The following is a 26,798-nucleotide window of genomic DNA, read 5'->3' on the forward strand; positions in this document are numbered from 1 at the left end:
CTGCACCAATACTGGATGCACAAAGCTGCATATTCCAAGTCAGAGATGGTATTTTAACAGTACTTTTCATGATGTAGCATTCCCTTTTGAATTATTTCCAGTTACTGCAAAAGATACATTTGCAGTCAGTAAGCATATCCGACTGCCACCATCCCTTGCCAAATACCAACAAGCTGAACGACTCCTGGGGCCTATACTAAGAAACTGGTCCAGAAGTAAAACAGGTTCAGTTAAGAGGTAAATCATTTAATAGAAAAGCCTGGAGTCCTCTTTTTCTTAATGACTCCAGGCTCTTCTATTAGATAATTTACCTCTTAACTGAACCTGGGTTACTCCTGAACCAGCTTCTTAGCATACCCTTCAGGTATATATTAAGTTTGTTGTGAAATGCTAATCTCAGTTAAGAAAATGCCACTAGAAACCCCACGACGTGTTCAATGTCTACGGGGACAAAGTACATCAAGAGGTGCTAGTCAATATTTCACAGGGTATTTGGATGTACCATTCAGTAGTAAGAGATGCTTTGTTGTTCCTGATTGGGTCGTGTTAACTTCCACAACTGTGGAAGACCCACTTGGTGTTGTAAACAATACGTAAAACGTAAATAAAGAGAAGTATGGTAGTGCAGAGATTTGGCCGTTCCATGACATACCCTCGAAATACAATATGTCCCCCAAGAAACATCATCGTCGCCATCATCATCATCAATATCATCATCCTACTCCTCTCCTTTCTTTGAGCGCAGTAACAGCTAAGCCTGAAGTGGCTGTGACAGCACTAGCTGTGGGATAGCTAGCGGTGTGGCACTAAGAGTTTTTTGTAAAAAAGATAACCAGCATACTTGAAAAAACGTGTTAATTTCTGTTCAGCCTGGCACTTTAGTCTAAAAAGAAACACAATGTCAGCATTCCAGATAACTTGCAGCAGGTGTGCTATACAATTTTGTTTTCGTTTTTTTTCCTTCTTCTGTGTAAATTTACAAAAAAAAAACACTTACCAAAACAGCAACATTAAAAAAAACAGTCTTTTTTCCCTTGAAATAATTACAAATAAATGTATAATATGTATAGTATATTATTATTTATATGTATACATGACGTTAAACCCATCATCCCAACATACCTCCCGTGGTCGGCCTTACACTCTCCCTCCAACCCATTACCCTAACATTTCTACAGTGGTCTGATCCTTGCTCTCCAGCCAGTCGAACCCGGTGGCGTTGACGGTCTCGCTGCATATCTGCTGGAAGAGCGGGTCGTTCTTCAGCTCCTCCAGCGTGGCGTCCTCGTACTGCCCCTGCGGCTGGCTGGGGTCGAACAGCAGGTTGGCGTCCAGCGTGTTCAGGTCGCTGATGCTGCCGGACAGCTCTGACGCCATGTTGAGTCGCATGTTGTTGTTGTTGTTGCCGCCGCCACCACTGGAAGGGAAGTCCGAGCCCATGGTGCCGCCGCCGCCGCCGCCACCACCACCGCCGCCGAGCTCTCCTGACGACACCTGACCTGGGATCTGTGACGCCTGTGAGGCCTGGTGGTTGAGGCTGTCCTCGCGCAGGAACTCCTTGACAGAGCTGCTGAAATCCATCTGGTGTGGTTGTTGTTGTTGTTGCTGCTGTTGGTGGTGGAGCTGGTGTTGATGTTGAGATGTTGGCAGAGGGTTCTGCTGCTGCAGCATCATGGTCTGGCTCTGGCTCTGATGATGCTGCTGCTGCGGCTCCTGCATAGACGCCTGCTGCTGATGCTGCTGCTGCTGCTGCTGGCTCGCCATGGCCTGCACTTGGCCACCTCCTCCACCTCCACCTCCTCCCCCACCACCGCCCACAGCAAAGCCCACCTGCTCCTGCGCCCTGGTGTTCTTCATGACATAGCCAGGCTTCTGGAACTCGTACGCGGGCACCGTCGGTGAGACCAGGCCCTGGTGATGGTGGTGGTTGTGGTGGTGGTTGTGGTTGGCACTGGCGTGGTGGAAGCTGGCGGGGCTAGTGCCAGTAGGGCCGTTGGCGCCGGTGGCACTGGTCTCCAGGATATGGGTGAGGTTCATGCGGGCGGTGTAGTTGGAGGGCATGTTGTTGATGCCCAGGCCTCTTACGGCCTCGTCCCCGTCGCCGTCCATCTTGTTCAGCAGCACGCTGGTGATGTTCTTGCCACCGACACCCACGCCGACGCCCATGCCTGTCTGCTGGTGGCCCATCTGCGAAGACAGCTGAGTCTCCGTCTGCATCATCACGTTCAGGGGCACCGATTGGCTCCTCTGGGCCATGCTCGTGCCGATGTCACCACCACTGCCACCGTGGCAGTTGGCAAAGATGTTCAGCACCTCGGGGGTCACGGGTGAGTTGAACGGCGAGACGACCGAGCGCGGCACGTTGGGTCCCACGGACGCCACGCCAACCATCCCCGACGTGCTGCCGCTCAGGTTGCGCTGCCGGGCGCTGACTGCGGGGCTCACGCTGCGGCATCGGAACGCAGCGGCGGCGGTGGCACTGCCCGAGGATGAGGTAGCGTTGGTTTTACCGTCCAGTGGAGCGGGCACGGCGAAACCCTCCTGTTTGCCCACCTGTTGCTGCACGGGTGAAATGGGCGTCAGCCGGCCGATATGCGTGGTGGCGTTGCCCGCGCTGCCATCGTTGCCGTGGTGCCTGGCCTGAGACTGGTAGGACGGGCCCGGGATGGCGAAGGCGTGGGGCTTCCGGAACTGGTCGTCCACCAAGTCCTGGTAGCTGGGCAGGATGCTGATACTGGTGGGGGCGGGGTTGGACGCCGGCGGCCCCCCTCCGCCTCCTCCGACGCCGGCGCTGTACCCGTTGCTCATCCACTCCAGCTTGGCCTTGTCCGGGTGCGTGGCCATGGGCCTCTGCATGGGCTTGACGGGGCTGCTGGACACCATGCTGCCGTCGTGGTAACCGGTGATGCTGGAGCTGATGGGCGTGAAGGCAAAGGGGTTGCGGCACTCCACGGGGCTGGGCGGCGGGATGCTGCTGCTGCAGCTGGAGTGCGGCGTGCCGATGGGCGTCTGGCGGCTGCTGCCCAGCGCGCTGTCCACGGGCGTGCTGGCAGCCACCCTGGAGCACGGGCTCTCGCGCGTCAAGCCCTGGTGCCCGCCTCCGCATCCGCCTCCTCCGCCCATCATCTCTGAGGTCGGGGTCGGGGTCATGGTGGGGGTGGGCGTTGGGGTCTGGATGGGCGTGGTGCTGCCGTGGGCCGAGCTGTAGTAGTGGTGGGGCGTCCCCGTGTGGTGGTGCGGCGTCATGACAGAGCCGCCGTGCATGATGGGAGTGATCTGACCTTGGAGACCCGCTGATCCACAACCTCCACCTCCAACTAGTGATGGGCGAAAACATAAATCACAATAGATTACTTTATATCACTTAGAGTGTGCAGAGTGACAACAACACAATGTTATTGAATTATAGTAAGTGTTATATTACTTGTTATACTTTGGTATACTGTATTACTAGTTGTATATACTCAATTTTTGCTATATGTTTACTGCAATGTGCAATTATGTGTATTAGGTCTTTGTGTGTATGTCTTGTATCTACAGAATGTCTTGTATCTATGTACAGTATCTATGTAAACGGTCAGACACCTTAATTTCCCTCGGGATTAATAACTAGATACTCTACTCTACTCTACTATATTAGTTGTAATAATGGATCAAATTATATTATCACGATAGAAACGATTGAGGAGAAAGGGAGCGATAGACACTTTTCTATCATGATAACGATGTAGTATATGGTCATACTGGGGCAGCCATGGCTCAGTGGTTAGAGTGCTGGCCTTTAGATCAGAGGGTGGCCGGTTCAAATCCCACCCTTAGATCAGAGGGCTGCCGGTTGAAATCCCACCCTTACCAGCACTTCCATCCATGGCTGAAGTGCAAGAGCACTTGCTTGAGCACTTGCTTGAGCAAGGCACCTAACCCCACATTGCTCCAGTAATGGTAACTAATACCTTTTACCTAAATATCTGTAATTGCTTTTTTATCGCTGTGTATATATTTTTTTTAAGTGTAAAGTAATGTAATATTGTAAGTGTAATGTAATGTAATATTGTAAGTGTAATGTAATGTAATATTGCCCAGGCCTACCTCCCACTCCGCCCAGCTCCATGCAGCTGCTGCTGCGGCCCGTGTTGACGCTGCTGATGCTGGCGTTGCTGGCGCTGAGGGCCGACTGCAGGGCCCTCCTCTGCTTCATCTGCTCCTCCATCTGCACCAGCTCCTCCACGATGCTGTCCTGCGTCATGTCGTCGTCGTGGAAGGGGAAGGGGAAGTTGACGTTGGGCGGAGGCCCACCGCCGAATTCCATCATGTTCTGGAGCTGCTGCTGCTGCTGCTGCTGTTGTTGCTGGGCAACACTGGTCATGTGGGCGGTTGGGGTGGTGGGCATGTGGCTGGTGGGGGTGTGGGTGTGGGTGGGGGTGGGGGTGGTGGGTGTGTGTGTGGTGGGGGTGTTGTTGTGGCTCATCATAGCTGTGGGGGCCGACATCTGCTTGTGGTGGTGGTGGTGTTCGGTCATCTGCTGGAGTTGTTGTTGGGGAGCATGTTGTTGATGCTGCTGTTGCTGTTGCTGTTGCTGTTGGTGTGGGTGTTGCACTGCCCCCAGGTGGCCGTCTGCCCACATGGCGTTCTTCAGCTCGTTCACTGCCGACGCCTCCAGCATGTCGACGTCTGTGACCATGGCTTGGGGGTGATTCATAGGCTGCTGCTGCTGCTGCTGCAACAAGACCTGTCCAGCAGAGGCACTCGTGGTGGTGTTGGTGTTTGGGGTGGGAGTAGTCATCCGAACAGACGTGGCGCCTTCGCATTTCCCGTGCAGCGTGGTGTTGGTGTTGTGTTGTTGGGACTGGGGCTCCATGGCGATGGCCTGGAAACTGGAGGGGGAGTCGGAGAGAGGCAGGAGGCGCGTGGGGGTCGCCGAGTTCATCCGGATGGTGATTCGGGCGGCGGCGCTGGCTGGGGCGCTCTCGGGCCGGGTCGGACCGCCGGGCCTGGGCCCCACCCTCTTCAAGGCGGCGCCGAAGGTTGGCAGCCTGGGGGGTTCGGCCAGACCGTACGAGTGCTGGGACACGAAGACTTTCCTCACAGGGGAGGGGCTGGCCTCGGAGCCCAGGCGCTTGCGTGGGCTCCTGGACAGAGGCTGGGGGCTCTCCTTGGTCGGGCTTCCGTTCGTACCGCCACCGGTGCCACTAGCCGAAGACTGAGCAATAGTGCTGGTGTTCTGATTGGCAACGCTCAGTATCAAAGTGCTGTCGTTGGTATTGTTATTGTTAGAATTATTGCTGCCAGGCGTCGTGGTAGTGCTGTTGCTGCTGCTGCCACCGCTGCCACTGACAGCGCTAAACGGGGCCTTGCCGCTGCCGTGATTACATCCGGCGAACACATCTAATCCCGGAGAGGGCTTGGCGAGGGGGGTGGGCACGCTGGCGGCCCTGGGCACGGGCACAGGTCCGCTGACAGGCTGCCCCCTGCTGCTGCTGCTGCTGCTGCTGCCGCCGCCCCTGTGCTGCCCCCCGGCTGGTTCCTGAGTCACCCCGCTGGGTTTGGGTCTGGCAGCGCCTCTCGGGGCTCGGCCGGGCTCCATTATGGCTTTGGGCTCCGTCCTAGAGTTGGAGTTGGAGTTGGAGTCGGCGGTGTGGGCGACGGCGCTGGAGGCAGACGGCTCGGTGGCCCCTGTCAGCGGCCTGGCAGCAGCAGCACCAGGAGGAGGGGAGGACAACATGGGCACAGCGGAACCACTCCGGACCTGCGGACTGGGCCTGTGCTCCTCCGACAGGCTGGGGGCGGGGAGGCCGGTGGAGGCGGGGCGCACTGAAGATAAGATAAGATAAGATACGATAAGATAAGATAAGATAAGTTAAGATAAGATAAGATAAGATACACTTTCATTGTCTGTTTGTACAGAAATTTGTCTTGCATGACACTTCTCCACAATCCACATGTAAACGCACATTAAAGACACACAAAACACAACATGACCTATAGAGTCTCGTCATCTAGGTCCATAAGCTGTTAGGGCAACACAGTCCAATAACATTTTTTTTAAAAGTTACTAGTTAAGTTACTAAATGAAGTTACTAAAAAGAAGTTACTAAAAGAGTTAATTTGTTACTAATTAAGTTACAAAAATGAGTGAAGCGCTGGCGATACCTGCGGACACGGTGGTGGGAGCAGCAGTGAAGATAGCACTGCCGCCACCGTTTCCACCGCCAATGCTGCTGCTGGAGCCCAGGGATATGGCTGTCATCTTGACCACGTTGACAGAGCCGACGTGGGGCGACGTGGGCATAACAGTCTTGACAGGGCTGTTGGTGATGAGCAGGGTGGAGGGCGAGCGTATGGCCAGGGCGCCGGTGGGCGTGGCAGGGTGGGGCTTGGGCAGGATCTGGCGGTGGCGCGCCGAGCGGTCCATCATGGCGCCCCCTACAGGGCTGGCCGGCACGTTCTGCGGCGTCTTGGGCGACTGCTTGACCTGCTGCACCGGCGTCACCACCTGGAAGTTGACCGGCAGCACTTTGCCCTCGGAGCAGCCCACCATGGGCACAGGGCTGGGGGAGGTCATCAGCTGGCCACTCCGCTGGACCTGAAGGGGGGGTAAGAAGGGGGGCAAGTGGAGGGGAAGTGGGGAAGGGGGGTGGGGCAGGTGGGTTGGAGAAGAGGAGGTGGAGGGGGGAGGGAGGGGGAGGTGGGGGGGACGAGGAGGGGGAAGCAAAGTACAAATTTATGTCTAGACTTGTATAAAGTGGAAGGAGATATATTCATACAGATGTTATTACAACACAAGTGGTATTATATTGGAGTAACAGATGCTTTCAACCTGGAGAAGGGGGAAAGGAGAACAAGGACAACACTCAATACAACATTTAAACTTCCCACCAAAATGATCTACTATGTAAACTAAGTAAAAATAATAATCCATAATAAAACATTAATTAATAACATTATAATAAAGCATAATAATGAAAATATTATACAAGATAAAGCATCACACATAAAAGTAAACAAATGTACGCCTCACAAAATACAACTGTTAGTTAGAGCATTAATCTAGCAGCAGGGGCTCTTGTATAGTAAAAGCATGCTTTATTTTCAGCAGTTTTTAATCCTCTTAGGTAAAGTTGTGGTTTGTTTGTTTTGGTCTGCAAATAAAGGCAGAATACTCTACTATTGAAGGCTTTGCCACTTCCTCTACTACTGCTGCTTAATCTGTGCCAGTCACTAAGCCAACCAACGTAGTAGCATCCTGTGCTAGGACAGCCAAACAAAAATATCAACAGTTACGCAACTGAAAAAAACAATTATTAACTGCTAAAAAAAGCAATTAATAAATAATTTTTAATTAGAAAAAAAAAAGCTTACCGTGACGGGGCTGGGCACGGAGGCCAACACAATGCCGATGGTGGGCTGTGGCGAGAGCAGGGCTGGGCTGCCGCAGGCGATGGTGTGCCCGCCCCCGCCCCCAGCTCCGGGCGTGGCGCAATCGGCCCTGCGTGCGTGGTGGGCGTGGGCGTGCAGCTCGGCGGCGGAGGTGGGCAGCGGGGAGTGCAGCTTCTGCTCCTGCTGCTTCTTCTGGATCTTGCGCTGCAGCTGCTGCTTGGCGTCCACAGAGGGCGAGGCGCCCAGCGTCTTCACCTGAGGCTGGAAGGCGTGGGCGCCGTCCGCCGCGGGCACGAACGCCGACGCCTGCATGGGCATCTTGACGCCTGGCGGTGTGGAAGAGAGGAAGAGGAGGCAGGTGAGGTGAAGAGGAAGAAAAAGCCATGCTGGGTTCAGGACTTAGTTTGTGACTATCCCCAAAACGTAAAGGCCTTAACAGTAGGCTCCTTGCTGAAGGTGGTAGTCTTAGGGAGCAAACTGTGTCCGATCAAGACCGAAAGGAGCAGACAGACAACTGACTAGTCGTAATTGGAAAGTCTGGTCGGATTAGATAGGTGTGCAAGCGGCTTTAAAGATCTGAGCTATACTGATTTTAGTGAAAAAGGTTAAAACTCCTTTATTTTAAGGGATAACGCCGTCGCCTGTGCATTTCGCCTGTATACCAGTCTTTATCAGGGCAAACTTTCTTATTTATCACAAAGGTGCTTTTAAAACAGATTCCATGTCATGTGACAAAGTGACATGGTAATCAAAATCAGTGCATTGTGAAATACTTTAAAACAACGTTGGGCTATCACATGAGGTCTGCATGGGTTCCTTGACACCTGCAGAGGAGAGGAAGGCTAGCAGGAAGAAAGACAAACTTGGGTTGATAAAGTGACAACTGGCAACACCGCTGTGTGAATCCAAGTTAAACAAAAACATTTTATATTTGTCATCTCATAAGTCAAAAAAAGGTCCACATTGGCACTTTGGCGCATAGTTGGGTTGACAGAGTGACAAGTTACAACACTACGGTGTGACACCAGCCATAGCGAGCACATCACAAAACTCTTTGTGACTCCCAGTACCGGCTCTACCAATTTGGGGGGCCCTAGGCTAGATGTTAACATGGGGCCCCCTCTTGAATTATTTTTTTCTTGTACTTCCTATGGTGGGGCTGGCTGTTGGGGGCTCCTTACAGAGGGCATATATTGATGGGGCCCTTGGCAATTGCCAACTGTGCCTATTAGGAAAGTCGTCTCTGGTGACTCCCAGTTAAACAAAAAAAATGTATTTGTCATATCATAAGCCAAAATAAAAAAAGGTCTGCATTGGGCACCTTGATTCCTGGAATGAGACAGGTGAGGAAGAGCATAGGAAAACAATGTTGGGTTGTTACAGGGACACACTGCAACATTACCTCGTGTGTGACATCAGCCATAGTGGATGCTTCATAAAAACTCTTTGTGTGTCCCACAAAAAACATTTGGTATTTGTAGTATAACTACAATAGAAAAAGGACAGTTTGTAGTGTAGTATTTTATTTCTGGTTATGGTTGTATAAACTTAACAGTCTATTCATTGTGTCGTGACAGCCCACTAGCACAGAAATCCTGAGAGAGACTGACGATTGGAAACATTGCTGCTTGTAACACAAGCCATATGTCACTCAACCGCAGTGCTATAAAAGTGCCAATCAGGCCAACCCAGTGTCCTTGGGGAAGCACACGAGCAGAGTATATGGATCGGGTCATAATAATGAGAGTTACTGTACATGCCTGACGGCCATGTGTCTATTTTAATTAGGGGAAGTGCTAAACATGGCCACTAGAGGGAGATCTCTGTGCCCAGGAAGGCTTCAGCTGGAAAAAACACGGGGCGACACCACCATAGCCAAGCCCAGCCAAGCAAAGCCCAGCCCAGCCCAGCCCAGCCAAACCCAGCCCATACTGCATATACAATTAATTGCCTGTGGAACACTGCATTGCATTTTGAATTCAAGTCAGGCCTACATGTTTGCTGACATTTTAAGAAGCTGATGCTATTCATGTTTACATGAAAACACAGCATATGCATACAAAAAAGAAAGAAAAAAAATGCACCAATGTGACAGATGCATTTTAGAAAACATAATTTTAAGTCCAATTAAAAATACACTTTAGGGAGCTAAAACTCCATTTACATGTATACAAAATGCCCAAACGCACGTGTTTACAAAAGTATCCATATATATGTACCGGGTCTCAGTCTTGCCCAGAGATTGTAAAGCACTATGCCTAGCAATAGAAACTTACTGTAAGTCTTGTCTATGCGTCACTGTTTCCTTGCCTGAGAAATTGGGCACCAATATTCAAGGAATGCTTTTTCTACAACACGCCATCAGAACCTGTGGACTTAATGTGCTGTTGTTCGACCCGCCAGGTTGGTGGGGGGAGTAATCAACCAGTGCTCTCCCCCATCCTCCTCCATGACTGAGGTACCCTGAGCATGGTACCGTCCCACTGCTCCCCATGGGGCGCCACTGAGGGCTGCCCCCTTGCACGGGTGAGGCATAAATGCAATTTCGTTGTGTGCAGTGTGCGGTGTTCACTTGTGTGCTGTGGAGTGCTGTGTCACAATGACAATGGGAGTTGGAGTTTCCCAATGGGCTTTCACTTTCACTTTCTTTCAATATTCCACTTAGCTGACACTTTTACCCAAAGCAACTAACATACAGGGCATTGGTTATAGTCAGGGCTCTAAATTAACACCAGCCAACCGGCCAAATGCTGGTGAAAATTCAATTTGGCTGGTAGAAAGACCAATTTACTAGCCACTTAGTGAGTGTGTATTTGGCTAGTAACATTAATGTCTATAGCTTTTTGGCTGGTAATGAAAAACAGTTCATGTAGAGCCCTGGTTATAGTCACTGGAGCAATTTAAGGTTAAGTGAGATTCAAATCTCTCACCTTTTGATACAACAACCACCTTATTAACCAATAGGCCACTGCTGTCCCATATAGTCAATTGGCAGTGGCGGGACAGACAGATGACAACAGCCCCCCTAAAAATGTATTGCTTATCTATTCACATAAAGCTCCTTGTGTGCCCTTTGTTTGTTCGTTAGAAATTAAGTGATGGAAACATACTATTGAAGACTATGATCTGTTAGCCTGGCTATAGCGACCACAAAGGGAAAAGTATAGCACAACAAAGTGAGTTACTTAATAAAATGAATAACTAACGTAGGCCAAAAATAAGATAAACAATATTCTCAACAGCATTACAATACATAGCATCTATAATCTATTGCATCTCTGAACATTACTACGATTCTTGTTGTTAATTTATATCCTAGTGGTATACTGACTTTACAGACCTAGGCTATGGTTGTGAAAACAAAATGGTGTGGCACGAGGCGACCCATGTAAGGGGGGCCTTGGCTGGAATGTACTGTACCTGTACATGAGGGGCCTTGTCATGCTAAAGTTTGGGAACCCCGTTGAAGATAGCATGCCTGCCAGACGGATGAGTTTGCGAAACGTTGTGCAGTGTGTTAGTATGGGCGGGCCTGGGCTAACAACCTGTGTCCTTGACAGACATTACATACATGTACATACAGGCCAAGGTCAAACACATGGTCAAAATGCATCCCTTTCATCCCGGACATGGCCGTGAAAGAAAGGTAATCTGCTTCCAGGCAACAGGGTGGTGGTCTTCTTCTGAGCCCCTTCGAGCTTAACCCATGGCCCGGAAAACGCTTGGCTTTACAACCCAGCGCCCTTTGACCTGGCCCAGTGTGACCTGACCAATAGCCTGAGCTGCCCTGCCCACACTGTAGAACATTTCAGCCAGTTAAATGTAAAATAATTAAGCTGCCCTGCTGCCTTAAATTTGTAAGTTAACTCAACTTGAGAAAGCCTCAAATTGAGCCAAGTCTTGAATTGAGTTAACTTACAAACATCAGGGCAACTTACTTTTTTACGTTTAGCTGGCTGGAATGTTTTACAGTGCATACTGGTAGTTCCTCAGTCACTCTGGCCAGGTGGGCCATCTCTGATATCTCAAATGAGAATATTTCCAATTAAATCCGAGCACTGTTCCAACAGCATTAGGCACGGTGTTAAATGGTAATAATGATGATGCACTAAGTTCTGTCATGCCATTGGCTCTGTGGTCAGATTCATCAAAGTTTCAATAGTATTTGGAAGGTGTGGGGTTTAGTTAGGTGCCTTGGTCATGTTCACTTCAGCCATGGAGAGCTATAGGGAGTGGAAGGGTGGGATTCAAACCTGCAACCCTCTGATCTGAAGCCCATCTTCTGAGCCACTAGGCCATAGGTATGATGGATAGCTGTAGTGTAGAGATGGATAGCAAGGTAAAGCGTGAGTGAACTATTTACTGTACCTGCGGGAGAGCCGGTCATGACGGTGAGCGCAGCCACAGACTTGGTGCCGATGTAATGGCTGCCGAGCAGGAAGCGGGCCAGGTCCTCCACGCTGTCAAACTGCCGGCTCAGAACCTTCTGGGCCCACTCGCACACCAGGCCGCACGCCGCCGAGCGCACCTCCTCCTCTGCTGTGGCCAGCTGACAGGAGGACTCCAGCACCTCGAACTGGAGACAGGGGAGGGGGAGAAGGAGGTGAGAGGAGGAGGTGGTGAGAGGGGGAGGAGAAGGAGGTAACAGGAGAAGGAGGTGAGAGGAGGAGGTGAGAGGTGGACACACACAAGCACAAAAGCAAGTGCACATACATACACACACACACACACACGCACACGCACACACACACGTGCGCGCACGTACACACACACACACACACACACACGCGAGCTACACGCAAATTTGCAGTCAGAATTTGCTATCAGGATATCAACTGCACTTGGAAGGAATGTAAAGTGAAGAAAAACAATTGCTGAATATTTCTGACTGAGTACTTCCATTTCTGATGTCTTAATTGCGCTCCTGAAGTGCTTGGATGACAACACATACTGCACATATAATTGTTGTGTGCAAGCTGGCAGGTTACTGTAATCCATGTATGTAATGTATGAATGTATGCCTTGTGGTATGCAGACAGCCTACCCTTGCCAACCAGACAGACAAGAGACAAACACAAACAGAGACAGACAGACAGACAGACAGACAGGCGGTCTGTCAACAGAGTACAGTACACTTAATCACTCACCCCGTCACCCGACTTGTGTAAATCTAGATTTGGCAGAGAGGGCATGTGAACGAAAGCCTTCTTCCTCAGTCCACTGTAGCAATACGTATAGCAGGGTTAAGGAGAATAGCAGTCTTAGAAAACCACGAAGAAAAACAAAAGTATGTCCTCTGTGCTTAAACGGGAAGGACTTATTTCAAGCAATGAAGGAGGGCCACCGGAGCAATTCAGACTGGGATGATTTATTGGTTTGAAATTTAGTTATAAAGGTTATAAACATAGTTATAAACATTTCAGCAAGTGTCTTCAGAGAGTCTGAGGGACACACTTGTCGAAACTGTAGTTTCTGTCACCGTTATCAATACATTTCAAACATCCGCGATGAGTTGCTCTGGTGATCCACCTTCATTACACCAAAAACATACATGTACGCGGCATATAATACACCACATATAAACGACATATGAACACTTGGCATTGCCACCAATTCATAACAAGGAGTAGTATTGATTCAGTGTCCCACAAACATTTGAAAGCTTCCCTTCCCTTTTAATGACATGCCAACAGGTTCGGGTGAATTAAGGGAGGGAACCTTTAAAAAAAAAACACAAAAAAAACAACAACTGTTTAATTAATATGTGCACCTCTTCAAAAAACAAAAGCTAGCTACAGAAAAAATGCATGAAATGAAAAAACAAAAAAGTTGTACCTGATGAGGCCTATTAGTGGTGGAAAACATGGAATTTTAGAATATAGGCGCAAGTTCTGTATGTGGACGCTGTTCTACCATTCTACCATAAGCCTGAGGCTAACTGCATGAAATGACAACATTTATCTTTTAATTGCACATGGTCGCTAATACATTGAAATTGAATTTAAATTGGGGAATTTACAAAGCATAAAGCAGGACTAGCAAGTGGGTGAGGATCATCAGTCACACACGTGGAAATTCCCTGTGAAGTGACTGGTGGGGCCTGAGCTGCTATGAACCCCCCCTCAGCTGCCTTAGCTGGCCTCACCCTTCACTAATCCATTCACCTCTAAAGCTACTTTCCCTCTCACATGAGACAGACAGGTGGACGGACGGACGGACGGACAAAAGTATGGTATGTGCGCACTCACACAGTCTCTCTCTCTCTCTATCTCTCTGACACACGCACACAGACACATGCGATCATGCACACACACCTACACCCACGTGCGCACACACACACACGCACGCACACACGCACATACACACACACAGAGATTGTGAGTCTAAACCACATTAGTACAGTCTCCCTAAGAAAGTTTCTCAACACACAAGATCGCATCATAACTCACACTAATTGCCACATTTGGTATTTAATTTGAGCATAATCGGAATGCAGGCATATCAATGACTTAAGAAATACACTGCCATCCTAACAGGACAGTTAGCTGGCAACTCGTGTGGGCAGTGGCCACTGACAGCTTTGGCCGGGCCCATGACAAAGTAATCTGGGAGGCCCCCGACACCCAATGCATATGGAGTGATGAGCGCCCATATTTGGGCCCTTTTCTCTCTGGGCCCAGGACAACTGACCCCTTTGCTTGCCTGTGTGTGGGCCACGTGTCGGCTGGCTCTGGATTGGAGTTCATGGCGGCCTGCTGGCTCCCCTTTGACCTATTTCTGTGTTGGAGTGTCACCTCGCCCATGACGGCAACACTGCACTTTGCATTTCAGATTTGATGTCCCTTGGGCCAACTTCCAATGGCACACACTCAGAGAGATACAGAGATATGTAGATACACACAGATATGTAGATACACACAAATACACACACACACACACACACACACACACACACACACACACACACACACACACACACACACACACACACACACACACACACACACACACACACACACACACACACACATGCACACACACGCACAAACACACACACACACACACACAAGTGCTCTTCATCTTTCTGAGATCAACAGCTGCACTGCGAGTGAGGTCCAGTTTCAATTCCTCTGATCAAGTCATCAAAATATTGCCGGGGCAAAGCGGGTATAACCAGTTGCAGCACCCAGTCTTCAAAAGCCTGAGGGAGCTGGAACACCCCAGAACACCAGCAGGCCTCCCCCCAATTAAAGCCAGTAGTAGGGGAGTGAATCAGAGCCTTCACAGCGATTCGATTTTCAATACCAAAAAATGCTCCACGATGCAATTCAAATTCTTTTTACCTTACAGGCTTGGCTGACGCGTATGTGTGAAATGTTACAAAAGCTGAAATATCTGAAAGTATTTGATTTGAGGAACATCATTACTACAGTCAGTATTATTATTACTGCATGAGTAAAACAAAAAATGCCTCAAAAAATGAGTGAAATAACTAAACTTGATTAATAGACTAATAACGATTAATAACAATGAATTACGATAACTATTCATCGTTTTTTTTGCAGACAAATCAATTAATTGAATCACTGGCTGTAGGATAGATGAATCGATACAACTCTGTTATTATTTACACCCCTTACCAAGCCAGTAGAATAAAAAACACATATAATTCTTTGGGGGTGTATAATATAAGAATAGCGGGGCATTCTCCAGCTTGTTCTTATGTAAGCGTGAGCTCATGACATTCTAAAGTTGGTGTTATTTACTTGGAAGGTGGTGGGGAAGAAATAGGGGGGGGGGTCCCGTGTAGAATTTCGGTTGCCACCACAACCGTCACAAACAAATAAACGTCTAGAGCTATTTCGGAAGGGCACCAAACAAACTAGTGGAGCGTTGAAAAATAAAAAATGCTCACGTACACGTGCACTTTTAACCCCGAGGTCCGTTTTAAACTTCCCCTCCTGTCAAAATGAGTCACAAGCATGTCAGGAACTTGTTAGCGGCAGAGCAGGTCAGCTCAGCGGCCCTTCTACTGACCGCTACACCAGAGACAGTAGAAAGGGAACCAAGAAAATATTTGGCCACATCGCCCCCATGGGTTCCACAGATGTTTGTTGAAGGGCAAAGTCATTCCGATTGTACCACAAGTGGCCGTAGCCCCTTCTCCCCTCGGCTCGGCTTTACTCTCAAAGCCCTCGCCGCTTTATTTGATTTAATTTGGATTCTATATTTAGAGGTGGCATGAACTACAACAACAGATGTTCGATGACCCCCCCCACACCGCACCCTAAACCTCCCACCCCAAACACACACACACACACACACACACACACACACACACACACACACACACACACACACACACACACACACACACACACACACACACACCCTCCAAGTTCACGGTCCAGAACGGGAAGGATTGTTACAAAGTGTTCCAGTGAGCGCGTGCACAGAAGGATATTTTGATTTGCCTCGCATGCCCAGTCGGCGAGCTTTCATGTTGGGAAAGACGTTTTTCATGATCTTTCCAAAGTCAGCAGCACTCAGGGGATGGTAGCTGAGATTGTCACAGTAACTCCTGCGAAAAGACAACACACACACACACACACACACACACACACACACACACACACACACACACACACACACACACACACACACACACACACACACACACACACACACACACACACACACACACACACACCCACACACACGCGTATTAGAATACAGGATGGCATTCGTCGTCTGGATTCCAGACAGCGCACAAAAAGTTAAGTGTCCTATAAAAAACGTCTAGGAATGATACCACATGACACGACAAGTCTTATTATAAGTCCTTGACTCAACTCAAATACTTCTTCAACGGTCATAATTAGCAATTAACAGATATTGAATAGCAATGAATGGGAAGTCCGTCGTCTGCTCAACAAACCCCCCCACCTCCCCTGTCCCCTTCTCTATCCCCTTACTTACATAATACGGTAACACAGTTGACACGCTCAAATGTTCCGCTCTAGAGTTACAGTACCAACATATGGCTCGCCCCTCTTCCCATGCTACCAGCTGCTATTTTTGGGACGTAGGCTTTTCTGCTGAAGGGACACAGAGCACAGAGCATGGCCAGGGTGCCGTCGTGCCACTGGTGTCAAATAGGTACAGTACACACCTGTCCTCTGCACCCACAACCCCCTCGCCACGCTCCACCTCCCTGTACCGCCCCGTACTCGCCACCTCTGTATAGCCCTGTCCCCTGCACCAGTGGTTTTCAAAGTGGGGGCCTGGGACCCCTGGGGGGCCACAAGGAATTGCTATGGCCGATTGGCAGAAAAGGTATAGCAAAATAAAATAAATATTTGAATAAAATGATTGACAAATGTCCACCAAAATAAGCTTCACAATATTCCCATTATTGTAAAACTGCTTTACAATAATCTATTGCATGTCTGAACATAACTACTATTATCATTTGTAATAACAGACCTAGACTATGGTTGACCCATGTAAGGGGGGCCTTGGCTAGAATCTACTGGTATGTGGAGGCCTTGTCATGGTAAAGTTTGGGAACCCCTGCCTGCCTGGCCCATTCGCTACACTGCATCGCCCTGTACCGCCCTGCGCCACCTCTCGCATTCAGGTCTCCTCGATTCATTTACAACTCGCACATCAAAGCCAGCAGCCAAGTTCGCACTATGCGAAACATCGGTGTTGCATTGCAGAAATAAAATACGCTGCATACAGGTGCGTAATCGATAAATTAGGATAGGGTGTATAATATCAGGCTTGTTCAAGACTTGTGTCGTATTTCACTACCTTATCAATCAACATAGTGTACTGGTTTGACTTTGAAATTAAAAAAGCTAATAAATTATGATTACTGTAGAATGCTGTGAACTTCATTTAACCCATTGTGTCCTGGAGCGACATACTGTTTAGTGTATGCTGCATTCTGATTGAGATTTGAGTTTATATTAAAAATGAGGTTATGTTAGAGCTGAATTAATACATTCTATTGCAGAATGAAGGTTCTAGCTTTTAAATGCAACTGATTTCATGTTTTTATGTGCTGCGGAGGATGAGATACTTAGGTTTTAATAGGGAGAGGGCACCTTTTCCCAAAAAAGGCCAAGGCTGAAATGGGTTAATGAAACTGAAGTAAATTTTTTAAGATGCACCTATCCCAGTATCCCAACACTGGTTTGTATTTTAACATCTTCCGTCCCTTCCAGTTTGATTTCTTTTACCTGGCTCTCACTCAAAATCAAAATGATAATAGCATCTTAACCCATGTTAGCCGAAGGCAGCTGCAAAAAACGCCTGCTAAACGCCTAGGGAAAAGGTGCCCTCAGCCTATAAAACTTAAATATCTCAGGCTCCGAAGCACAAAAAAACATGAAATGACTTGCATTTAAAAGCTAAGGCCCTCCTCTTGTATCAGAATGTGTTCATTCAGCTCTAACATGCCCACATTTTTAAAATAAAAACTGTCAAATCTCATGTGCCCGAATGCTGCGTCCATCCAGCTTCAGGCGGCTAGGTCAATGCAACGTATACACAGCATCCAGTATCAATAGTTTAAATGGCATGTCACGAAAACTAACCCTGTTGGCATGTGGGTAAGGCTGACCGATAAGGGTGACAAGGTGGCAGGACAAGCTAACAGGTGTGCTGGCATTGGCTGTTCCTGTGTCATCGATCCATCGCCCCTATTGCCTCTATTGGCACTTGTCGTTTACCGACATTGCAATTAACGCAGTTCCGATTACCAGAAGGCCAGCTTCAGACACATCTAAAGTCTTGAACAAGACTTACAGTATATGCCCTTTGCACTGCGTTCAGATGTGTTATTAATCATCGTGTTTTTACCCTCCTTTTCACGTTTGTGCATTTATTTAAGATTATATGAATGTAATGTAAGGGCATTTATGTAGTAAAACACTTATATCCTCAGTCGAATCGCCCCGCCTAAAGAAATGGTTGAACGATAAGACTATTACAGTGATTTTGATTGATGATTTAACAATTCACTATCCAGATCTGTGTGGAAATCTTAATGCCACATCATGAATCGTGAAAGCATGCTGATTAAAAAGGCATGGGGGGCACGGGGGCAAGAGACAACCTGATATGAGGTGACTGGCAGGTGTGAGGGTGACGGCCAATTCCATGTCACCAATCTGCCACCCCCTGCTGCTCTGCCTGCCTCCCCACTGCCCGCTGATCTGGACCCCCTGCTGATGCTGTTAGCCAGGGCTGCTGACAGCTGTGGCTGGGGCCAACACAAAATTGTCTGAAAAGCCCACCCCCCACCCAATACATACAATTTAATAGGTACCCAATTCTGGGCCCCCTTTCTCCCTGAGCCCGGGACAACAGACCCATTTGCCCTTGCCCCTGTCGGCTTCCCTGCTGCTGGCTGGCAGCTGCTGACAGCTTTGGCTGGGCCCAGGACAAAAATCGTCTCAATGCACCCAATAAATACAATGCATACAATGTAATAGGGACCTAATTCTGGGCCCCCCTTCTCCCTGAGCCTGGGACAATAGAACACTTTGCTCTCGCCCCGGTCAGCTTTAGCTGGGCCCACCCGCATCAAAAATCATCTGAAAGGCCCCACATTCAATACATTCAATGTAATAGGGACCCGATTCTGGGCCCCCCTTCTCCCTGAGCCCGGGTCAACAGACCTCTTTGCCCTTTAATTCGGCCATGGCAGGTGGCGGTTGCGGTGGCTGGCAGGCTCTCCTCTCCCTCCTATCCTCCTCCATGACTTGACTGAAGAACCCTGAATGTCCCGCGGCTGCCCCCTTGCACGGGCGAGGCATATATGCAATTTCGTTGTGTGCAGTGTTCACTTGTGTGCTGTGGAGTGCTTTGTCACAATGACAATGGGAGTTGGGAGTTTCCCAGTTGGGCTTTCACTTCTCCCTACTCACTTGTACTCGTCGTAGACCTCCTGCTTGGGCAGCGAGGTCTCCGGGTGCTCCTCCAGGTGGTGCCGGATCCAGTTGAACGCGTGCATCTGCTGGGTACGACTAGACGACATGGAGCTCTGATCAGCACTACTGCTGCTGCTGCTGCTGTACAAGGAGAGAGAAAGGAGAGAGGGAGAGAGAGAGAGAGAGAGAGAGAGAGAGAGAGAGAGAGAGAGAGAGAGAGAGAGAGAGAGAGAGAGAGAGAGAGAGAGAGAGAGAGAGAGAGAGAGAGAGAGAGAGAGAGATGTGAGATGTAGAGAGGGAGGTGTAGAGAGGGAGGTGTAGAGAGATATAGAAAGATGCAGAGAGAGGGAGATGAAGGGGGAAGAGAGAGATGTAGAGACAGAGAGAGAGAGAGAGATGCAGAGGAGAGCAGGTGGATGTCAATAATCTCAGAGGGACTTGCATTTCCCCATTCATCACTCACTTAACAGCTACATACCAAAACAGAACTCTTGTTACTTTATGGTAGACAGGTATTACATATATGAAATTAATAGTTTAAAATAAGTGGGTTACATTGCTCTAATGGGCTCATATGACATTACACAGCACTCTGCAGTTACCTTTTTTCATTGCCATTGCTGGGACCACAAGGCAACTTAAGGTAGAGGTAGAGTTTCTCAATGTCTGTAAACTTCTCCACATCTTGCTGCAAAACAAGAGAAAAACAGACAAAAACACATTAGAGATGCAAATAGCCATCTCCTCAAAGGAGAACAAGGAGGAAAAGGACTTGAATGTCTGTTGACAGGTGTCAATGCACTGAATGCAATGTGGTAAAACAATTACTCTGCTCTGCATCCTCATTGTAAAACTTGTATACAGAGACATTTCATTTTGGTCTTGGTTCAAATATAATATCAATGCTTGAATAAAAGCATCTGAGAGGGTTTAAACATGACACCAATTGTGAGCACAATAAATACAGCTTTAAATTACTTTTCATGTTCAAATATATATATATATATATTTTTTAGGGCTTTAACTATTTTTCAGACAGGATAGAGACGGGAAACGAATTGGGAGAGAGAGACGGGGAAGTACCAGGAAACGATTGGGGTCGGAATCGAACACGGGTCACCGGCACAGTGGTCCAGTGCCCAACCGTTTGAGCCACGGATGAGGCCAGCTTTAATACTCTTTAACACCACAGGACATTACACACAATGAAGTAACAACAGCTAGAGGCATCTAAAATAAAAGTTCAGAAAACCTTTTCCAATAACATCAACTCTACGCATTCAATTCCAAGGCACTACAGAATGAGCCGTCGGACTGCCCTGGCCTGGACAACTGAGACTGACCAACCAGCTGCCAGGTGGCTGCGAGCTTGAAGTCACGCACGACCTGTTGGCCAAAATCTTGGGTGCACTCCAGGCAGCCCAACAATCACCCATCCCCCCCCTCGCAAACTTAACAACTCACAACAACACATTCATTCCAAGAATCCCACGGCCAATTCCGGAGAAGAGATTAAAGATGGAGGAGGAGGAGGACTAAATAAGTGAGATTAAAGGGACCGCCCAGACACAGATAATGAGGGAAGACAAGTCCTGGGACTCTCAAAATGAATCTTTGCATAAGTGAAAAAAACTGCGCTCATCCAGCACAAGCCGTCTGGCTCTGCCATCCAGTCGCTCTAGGTACTCCCAGTCAAGATTGTTCTCCGTTGTGGTACCCAAGTGGTGGAACAGTCTCCCAGAGGCAGCAAGACTAAGCACCTCTCTTGCAGCCTTCAAGAAACAACTAAAGACATTCCTCTTTCGAGAGAATCTACTAGACTAATGATTGAACTGGCCTTGCCCCAGGGCAGAATCCTGACATGATGTTTAGTTTAGTTTAGTTTGTGAGTGTGTGTTTGTGTGTGTGTGCTCTCCTTATTTCCTCTTTATTTAAAAAAAAAAAAAAAAAAAAAAAAAAAACTAACCCCTCTTTGTAATTGCACTTGTTGTTCTGTATATCTCCTGTGCACTTTGTATTTGCTTGTGATGTTGGCTTGATTATGTCCTCTTCTGAAAGTCGCTTTGGTTAAAAAGCGTCTGCCAAATGCAATGTAATGTAATGTAATAATGAAAATAATTTTGAAAAAGCATAAATGCACATGAAAATCTCAAACTTATCAGTCCATGCACAACAGGTTTTCTTGCTGATTCATGAGGTATCTGATTTCACATGAAATTTAGTACACATGCACTTTTTCATGGGATTAGTACAACTGTAAATGTTTGTGGAAAGTTACTTAAGGATTTTTTTTTGTGCGTAAGTAAGTTTTGTACTGTGACCCAGGAGGAGGAAATACCCTGGTAAGGGACTATTCGTTATTTATTGTTGGGGTCACCGGACGATTTCCACTCTTGGTTGTCAAATTTTGCATGACCCTCCCCTAGCGAACTTGAAAACACACTAACGGCCCTCCCCATGATGTGTAATCAATTTTAGTGAAAGGCAGAGGCATTTGTGGGGATTATGTTGCATTGAAACATATGCAAACAAGGTACTTTGAGAAATAAATGACCCTGCCAACGTCCCCTTAGTATTACAAAATTAAATAGGCTAATACTCCCCCAATGGTACCTGGGCATCCCCCCCCATCAACACCACACACACACGCCCAGGTCTCCCAAACGTTCCCTGGGGGGCTGTAGAGCCCCGCGTTGAGAAACACTAATGAATAACAACCAAGACTCAATATGGTACAACAAGGACAAGAACAGCATAGCCACGCGACTCAGCGTAGGGGTCACTCCATTAAATCAATAGCGAAAAGCTGAAGGAGAAATCTCTTAATAAGACGGGAGGTCAGAGGGGGCGAGGCGATGATAGTGGGGGTGGTGGTGGTGGTGTTTGTTGACTTTGTCCTTGGTGTTATGATGCGCACTTTGGATGAGGAGGACGGACGGCTCCAACGACCTCTGGGGAAGAGCTGGCGGCGTTCCAGCCAGCAGCGTTAAAAAAAAAAAACGTAGGAGGGGACGGGAGAGGAGGGGACGGGAAAGGAGGGGACGGGAGAGGAGAGGGCTGGAGAGGAGAGGGGGGGACTGGAGAGGAGGGGACGGGAGAGGAGAGGGCTGGAGAGGAGAGGGCTGGAGAGGAGGGGGCTGGAGAGGAGGGGACGGGAGAGGAGGGGATGGGCGTCTCTACTGCGGCAGGACAGACTGCAGGGATGTGGCTGGGGCTGGACTACACGTGGGAGAGGCACTACTGGACTGCAGGGCTGTGGCTGTGGCTAGGCATGGGGCTGTGCATGGGCATGGGCATGGGCATGGGGATGGGGATGGGTATGGGTATGGTGGATGGAGATGGGGATGGGGATGGAGATGGAGATGGGGATGGGGATGGTGGATGGAGATGGGGATGGAGATGGGGATGGAGATGGAGATGGGGATGGGGATGGGGATGTAGATGTAGATGGGGATGGGGATGAGGATGGGGATGGGCATGGTGATGTGGATGGGGATGGAGATGGGGCTGTGGCATGGGGATGGGGATGGGGATGGACGTACTGAAGCACTGGGAATGGAGATAGGGCTGACTGCAGGGAACCGAGCTGTGGCTGGGGACAGGGATGTGCCACATGTGGGAAAGCACTACTGGACTGCAGACTGGGGATGGGAAGGCTGCAGAGCTGTGGCTATGGCTATTCCTAGGGATGGGGCTAGGGCTGGGGCTGGGGCTGGGGATGTGGATGTGGATGTGGATGGGGCTGTTTTTAGCAATGGGGCTGGGGATGGGGCTGGGGCTTGGAAATGGGAATGGGGAATGGGCGATGGCGATGGGGATGTGGATGTGGCCGGGGCTGTGGTTCAGGAAGGACAGGGTGCAGAGCTGCGGCGGTGCTACACATGGGCAGGCACTCATAGACAGGAGGGCTGGTGCTGGGAATGGGGCTGTGGCTGAGGCTGTGCCTAAACAGACTGCAGGGATGGGGCTGGGCTACAAGTGTTTTTTTTCCCCTTCAGACTTCTGAGATATTCAAGACTAAAGATTATTTTTATACGTCCGTTATTTGTCTTGGACTTGGACATACATACATAGCTCCCGCATAACACAACACAAAAAAAAAAATGCTAATATTATTCACAGGTGTGAGACATAAGGTTAATCCACAACTCCATCCTGAATCCAAAGTAAGTAGCATTTCACACAAGATGCTCAGGAGAAGAGATATCAATGGAGGAGGGTAAACAATCACTATCAAAAAGAATTCTATTGAAATTCCACTCTGAATCCAAAAGAAGTTGCATTTGAAAGACGCATTCAGAGGAGAATGGTGGGTGGTGGTCGTGGTCGTGTGTATGTGTGAGTGTGAGGGAGGGTGTGTGTGTGTGTGTGTGTGTGTGTGTGTGTGTGTGTGTGTGTGCACGTGCATGCGTCACTGCTGTTGTTGGGTGGGGCAACACCTCAGCTGCAGCACACAGCTGCAGCGGACGAGTGATTTGGTTTCCTCAGTGTCCCCCCCCCCACACACACGCACGCACAGACACACACGCACGCACAGACACACACACACACACACACGCACATGCACACACACACACAAACACAAACGCACACACACACGCACGCACGCACGCACGCACACACACACACATACGGAAACACGCACACACACACTTACTTTTGCACAAACACAAACATTACTCTTCCATTGCATCTTACTACTACTGTGTACACAGATACTTTCAACCCAACAGATATCCGGTAATGACAGAGATACAACTTCAACGTAAAGGTGCACCGTGTAATACTTTTTTATAGTTTATTTCCAGAATTCATGCTGCCCATTCACAAATGTTACCTCTCCTCTCCTCTCCTCTGCTCTCCTCTCCTCTTCCCTCCACTCAACCTCTCTTCTCTCCCCTCCAACTCTCTCCTCTCCCCTACTCTCCTTTCCTCTCCACTCCTCCTCTCTCCTCTCCCCACCTCTTCTCCTGCCCTCCCCTCCTCCCCTCCCTCTCCTTTCCCTCCTCTACATCACCCCTACTCTCATCTCCTCCCTTCTCCTTCTATCCTCCCTCCATCTCACTCACCCCTACTCTCCCTCTCCATCCCCTCCACTCTCTTCTTCTATCCTCCTCTCCTCCCCTCGTTTCCTCCTTCTCTCCCTTTCACTCTCCACCTCTCCTCTCCTTTTCCTCTCCTCTCTCCCTTCCACTCTCCTTCTATCCTCCCTCGGTTCTCCTCCCCTCTCGCCTCCTCTCCTTTCCTACCTCTCTCCCCTACCCTACTCTCCCTCTCCTCTCGTCCCCTACTCTCCTCCCTCTTTCACCTCCCCTCCTTTCCTCTCTCTCTCCCCTCCACTCTCCTTCCGTCCTCCCTCTCTTCTCTTTGCCTCTCCTTTCCTCCCCCTCTCCTCTCCACTCCACTCCTCCTCTCTACTCATCTGCCCTCCCCTCTGCTTCTATCCTCCCTCTCATCTCCTCTCCTCTCCCCTACTCTCCTCTATCTTTCCTCTCATCGCCTCTCCTCTCCCCTACTCTCCTCTCCCTCACTGCTACTCTTCCCTTCTCTCCTCCCTCTCCCTTACCCTACTCTTCTCTCTTCTCCTCCCTCTCCTCCCTCTCCTCACCCCTCCGCTCCTGTCTTCAAAGGGAATAGGGAAGAGAGCAGGGCGGGGCAGGCAGCGCCACATTTAAATTCAGCGCGAGTCGAAGGCTGCCGACGAGACTCTCGCTCCGGGCACCACTCCTCAATGCCATGCAGACGACGCCAGTTCACACACACACACACACACACACACACACACACACACACACACACACACACACACACACACACACACACACACACACACACACACACACACACACACACACACACACACACACACACACACACACACACACTACACATACACAGAGTACACACAGTACACACCGTACACACACACGTCTGTGTCAAGTGCTGTGTTTTGAATACTAATGGTACATTCTTCTGTGATCCGTGACAGAATATAAAAAGGAGAGCCCTTAAATCTTTTCCCCAGTCACCTTCTCCACAAACTGAACTGCCTCTTATCTTGCTCCTCTCTGTTCCTGAGCAAAGACATTTGAGTGAGTGACAACACTGCTTGTGCGTGTGTGCGTGTGCATATGTGCATGGCTGCACGTGCACGTATGTGTGTGTGTGTGTGTGTGTGTGTGTGTGTGTGTGTGTGTGTGTGTGTGTGTGTGTGTGTGTGTGTGTGTGTGTGTGTGTGTGTGTGTGTGTGTGTGTGTGTGTGTGTGTGTGTGTACTCAAGCATGTGCTATATGTTTAATGAGATTTTTTAATATTTATGTAAGCTGACTGACACCTTAATTTCCTTCGAGGATAATAAAAGTACTATACTCTACTCTGCTCTTATTTTGCTTCTTTTTCTTTTTCTTCCTGAGCAAAGACTTTTGAGTGAGTGAAAACACACCACCTACTTTGCCCCTCCTTCTTCCATCTCCCCAACTCCTGTACCGTTGCAATGTTTACAAATTAACAAGAAAAGGTAGTACAGACATGCATACTAGCAAACATTGCCAACAATGACCAACAATGTCTCTCTGTCTTTCTCACTCTCTTTCACACACACACAAACCAATATTGACAAAATATTTTCTCTCTTTCTATTTCTCTATCTGTCACACACACCCACACACTCACCCAGCTACACCCCCCCCCCCACACACACACACACACACATACACACACCAACTAGCCCAACTTTTAGAAGGGAAGGAGACATCTCTGTGGGATTTTAGCCCCTCTACTCCCTCAGTCACACCCCCCCCCTTCACACACACACACACAGGAAGTCATCTAAAGGCTCAGTTATGCTTCCTACTTGTGCCACCGAGTGAGCTTGACGCAGCCATGATGCAGTTAATTCTTGTTTATGCCCTGTTTTGAAGCACGGTCTGCGCGATGTCATTCCACGCTGAAACTGCCTTCAATACAAAGAGTAAACTAGACGTGTCGGTTGTTTTTTAGCATCACAGACTCGACGAGAATGAAAATGAAACATTAAATCTTTATATCACGTGCATGTTTGATCGCACTGGCAGCCACAGTAGTAGTTTGGAACAAAGAAGTGGCTCATTTGTCGAGGACGAAGCGGAATGTTTCCTCGACCTCGGAACCACTGTTCAACTGTCCAAATAACTTCAGCGTCGTAACTTGCAAGCGCATGTGTTGTCTTCGGTTCGTGTAAATAAATCAAACAACAAAGCACGGGCAACTTATTTAATGAAGAGCTCACAGTCCGTAGACCGACGAAGGTTAGAACAAGGAAGTAGCGCTTGTTCTCGACTCGAGGACAGAGCAGGCTGGTCGAGAGGACCAATCAGAGACCTATTTTCGCCCTTTCACGCCGTCGCTCCCTGCGTCGAGACACAATTTTGGGGAGGTGCCCCAGAGTACCTGCGTGATGGGGGGGGGTTCACTACGTTAACTGCGCGGCTCACTGCATCA

At 48.9% G+C, this 26,798-nt stretch overlaps 1 protein-coding gene across 2 annotated transcripts in view; it reads right to left on the minus strand.

The window, feature by feature from the left end:
* Window positions 1-329: 329 nt before the first annotated feature.
* Window positions 330-26,798, minus strand: part of rfx7a (regulatory factor X7a) — a 42,863-nt gene continuing 16,394 nt past the window's right edge. Inside the window, exons 3-11 of one of the 2 annotated variants that reach the window (XM_063188981.1) lie at window positions 19,922-20,007; window positions 19,317-19,457; window positions 15,842-15,958; window positions 12,525-12,609; window positions 11,746-11,953; window positions 7,360-7,703; window positions 6,151-6,583; window positions 4,090-5,811; window positions 330-3,317 (exon numbers count right to left, since the gene is read on the minus strand). In XM_063188981.1, the coding sequence (XP_063045051.1) occupies window positions 1,159-3,317; window positions 4,090-5,811; window positions 6,151-6,583; window positions 7,360-7,703; window positions 11,746-11,953; window positions 12,525-12,609; window positions 15,842-15,958; window positions 19,317-19,457; window positions 19,922-20,007 (5,295 nt within the window). In that variant the 3' untranslated portion in view covers window positions 330-1,158. Of the gene's footprint in view, window positions 3,318-4,089; window positions 5,812-6,150; window positions 6,584-7,359; window positions 7,704-11,745; window positions 11,954-12,524; window positions 12,610-15,841; window positions 15,959-19,316; window positions 19,461-19,921; window positions 20,008-26,798 lie in introns of both variants that reach the window. The other variant, XM_063188980.1, reaches the window with a different exon arrangement.

Source organism: Engraulis encrasicolus, chromosome 22 (genome assembly GCF_034702125.1).
Source record: "Engraulis encrasicolus isolate BLACKSEA-1 chromosome 22, IST_EnEncr_1.0, whole genome shotgun sequence".
Classification (NCBI taxonomy): domain Eukaryota; kingdom Metazoa; phylum Chordata; class Actinopteri; order Clupeiformes; family Engraulidae; genus Engraulis; species Engraulis encrasicolus.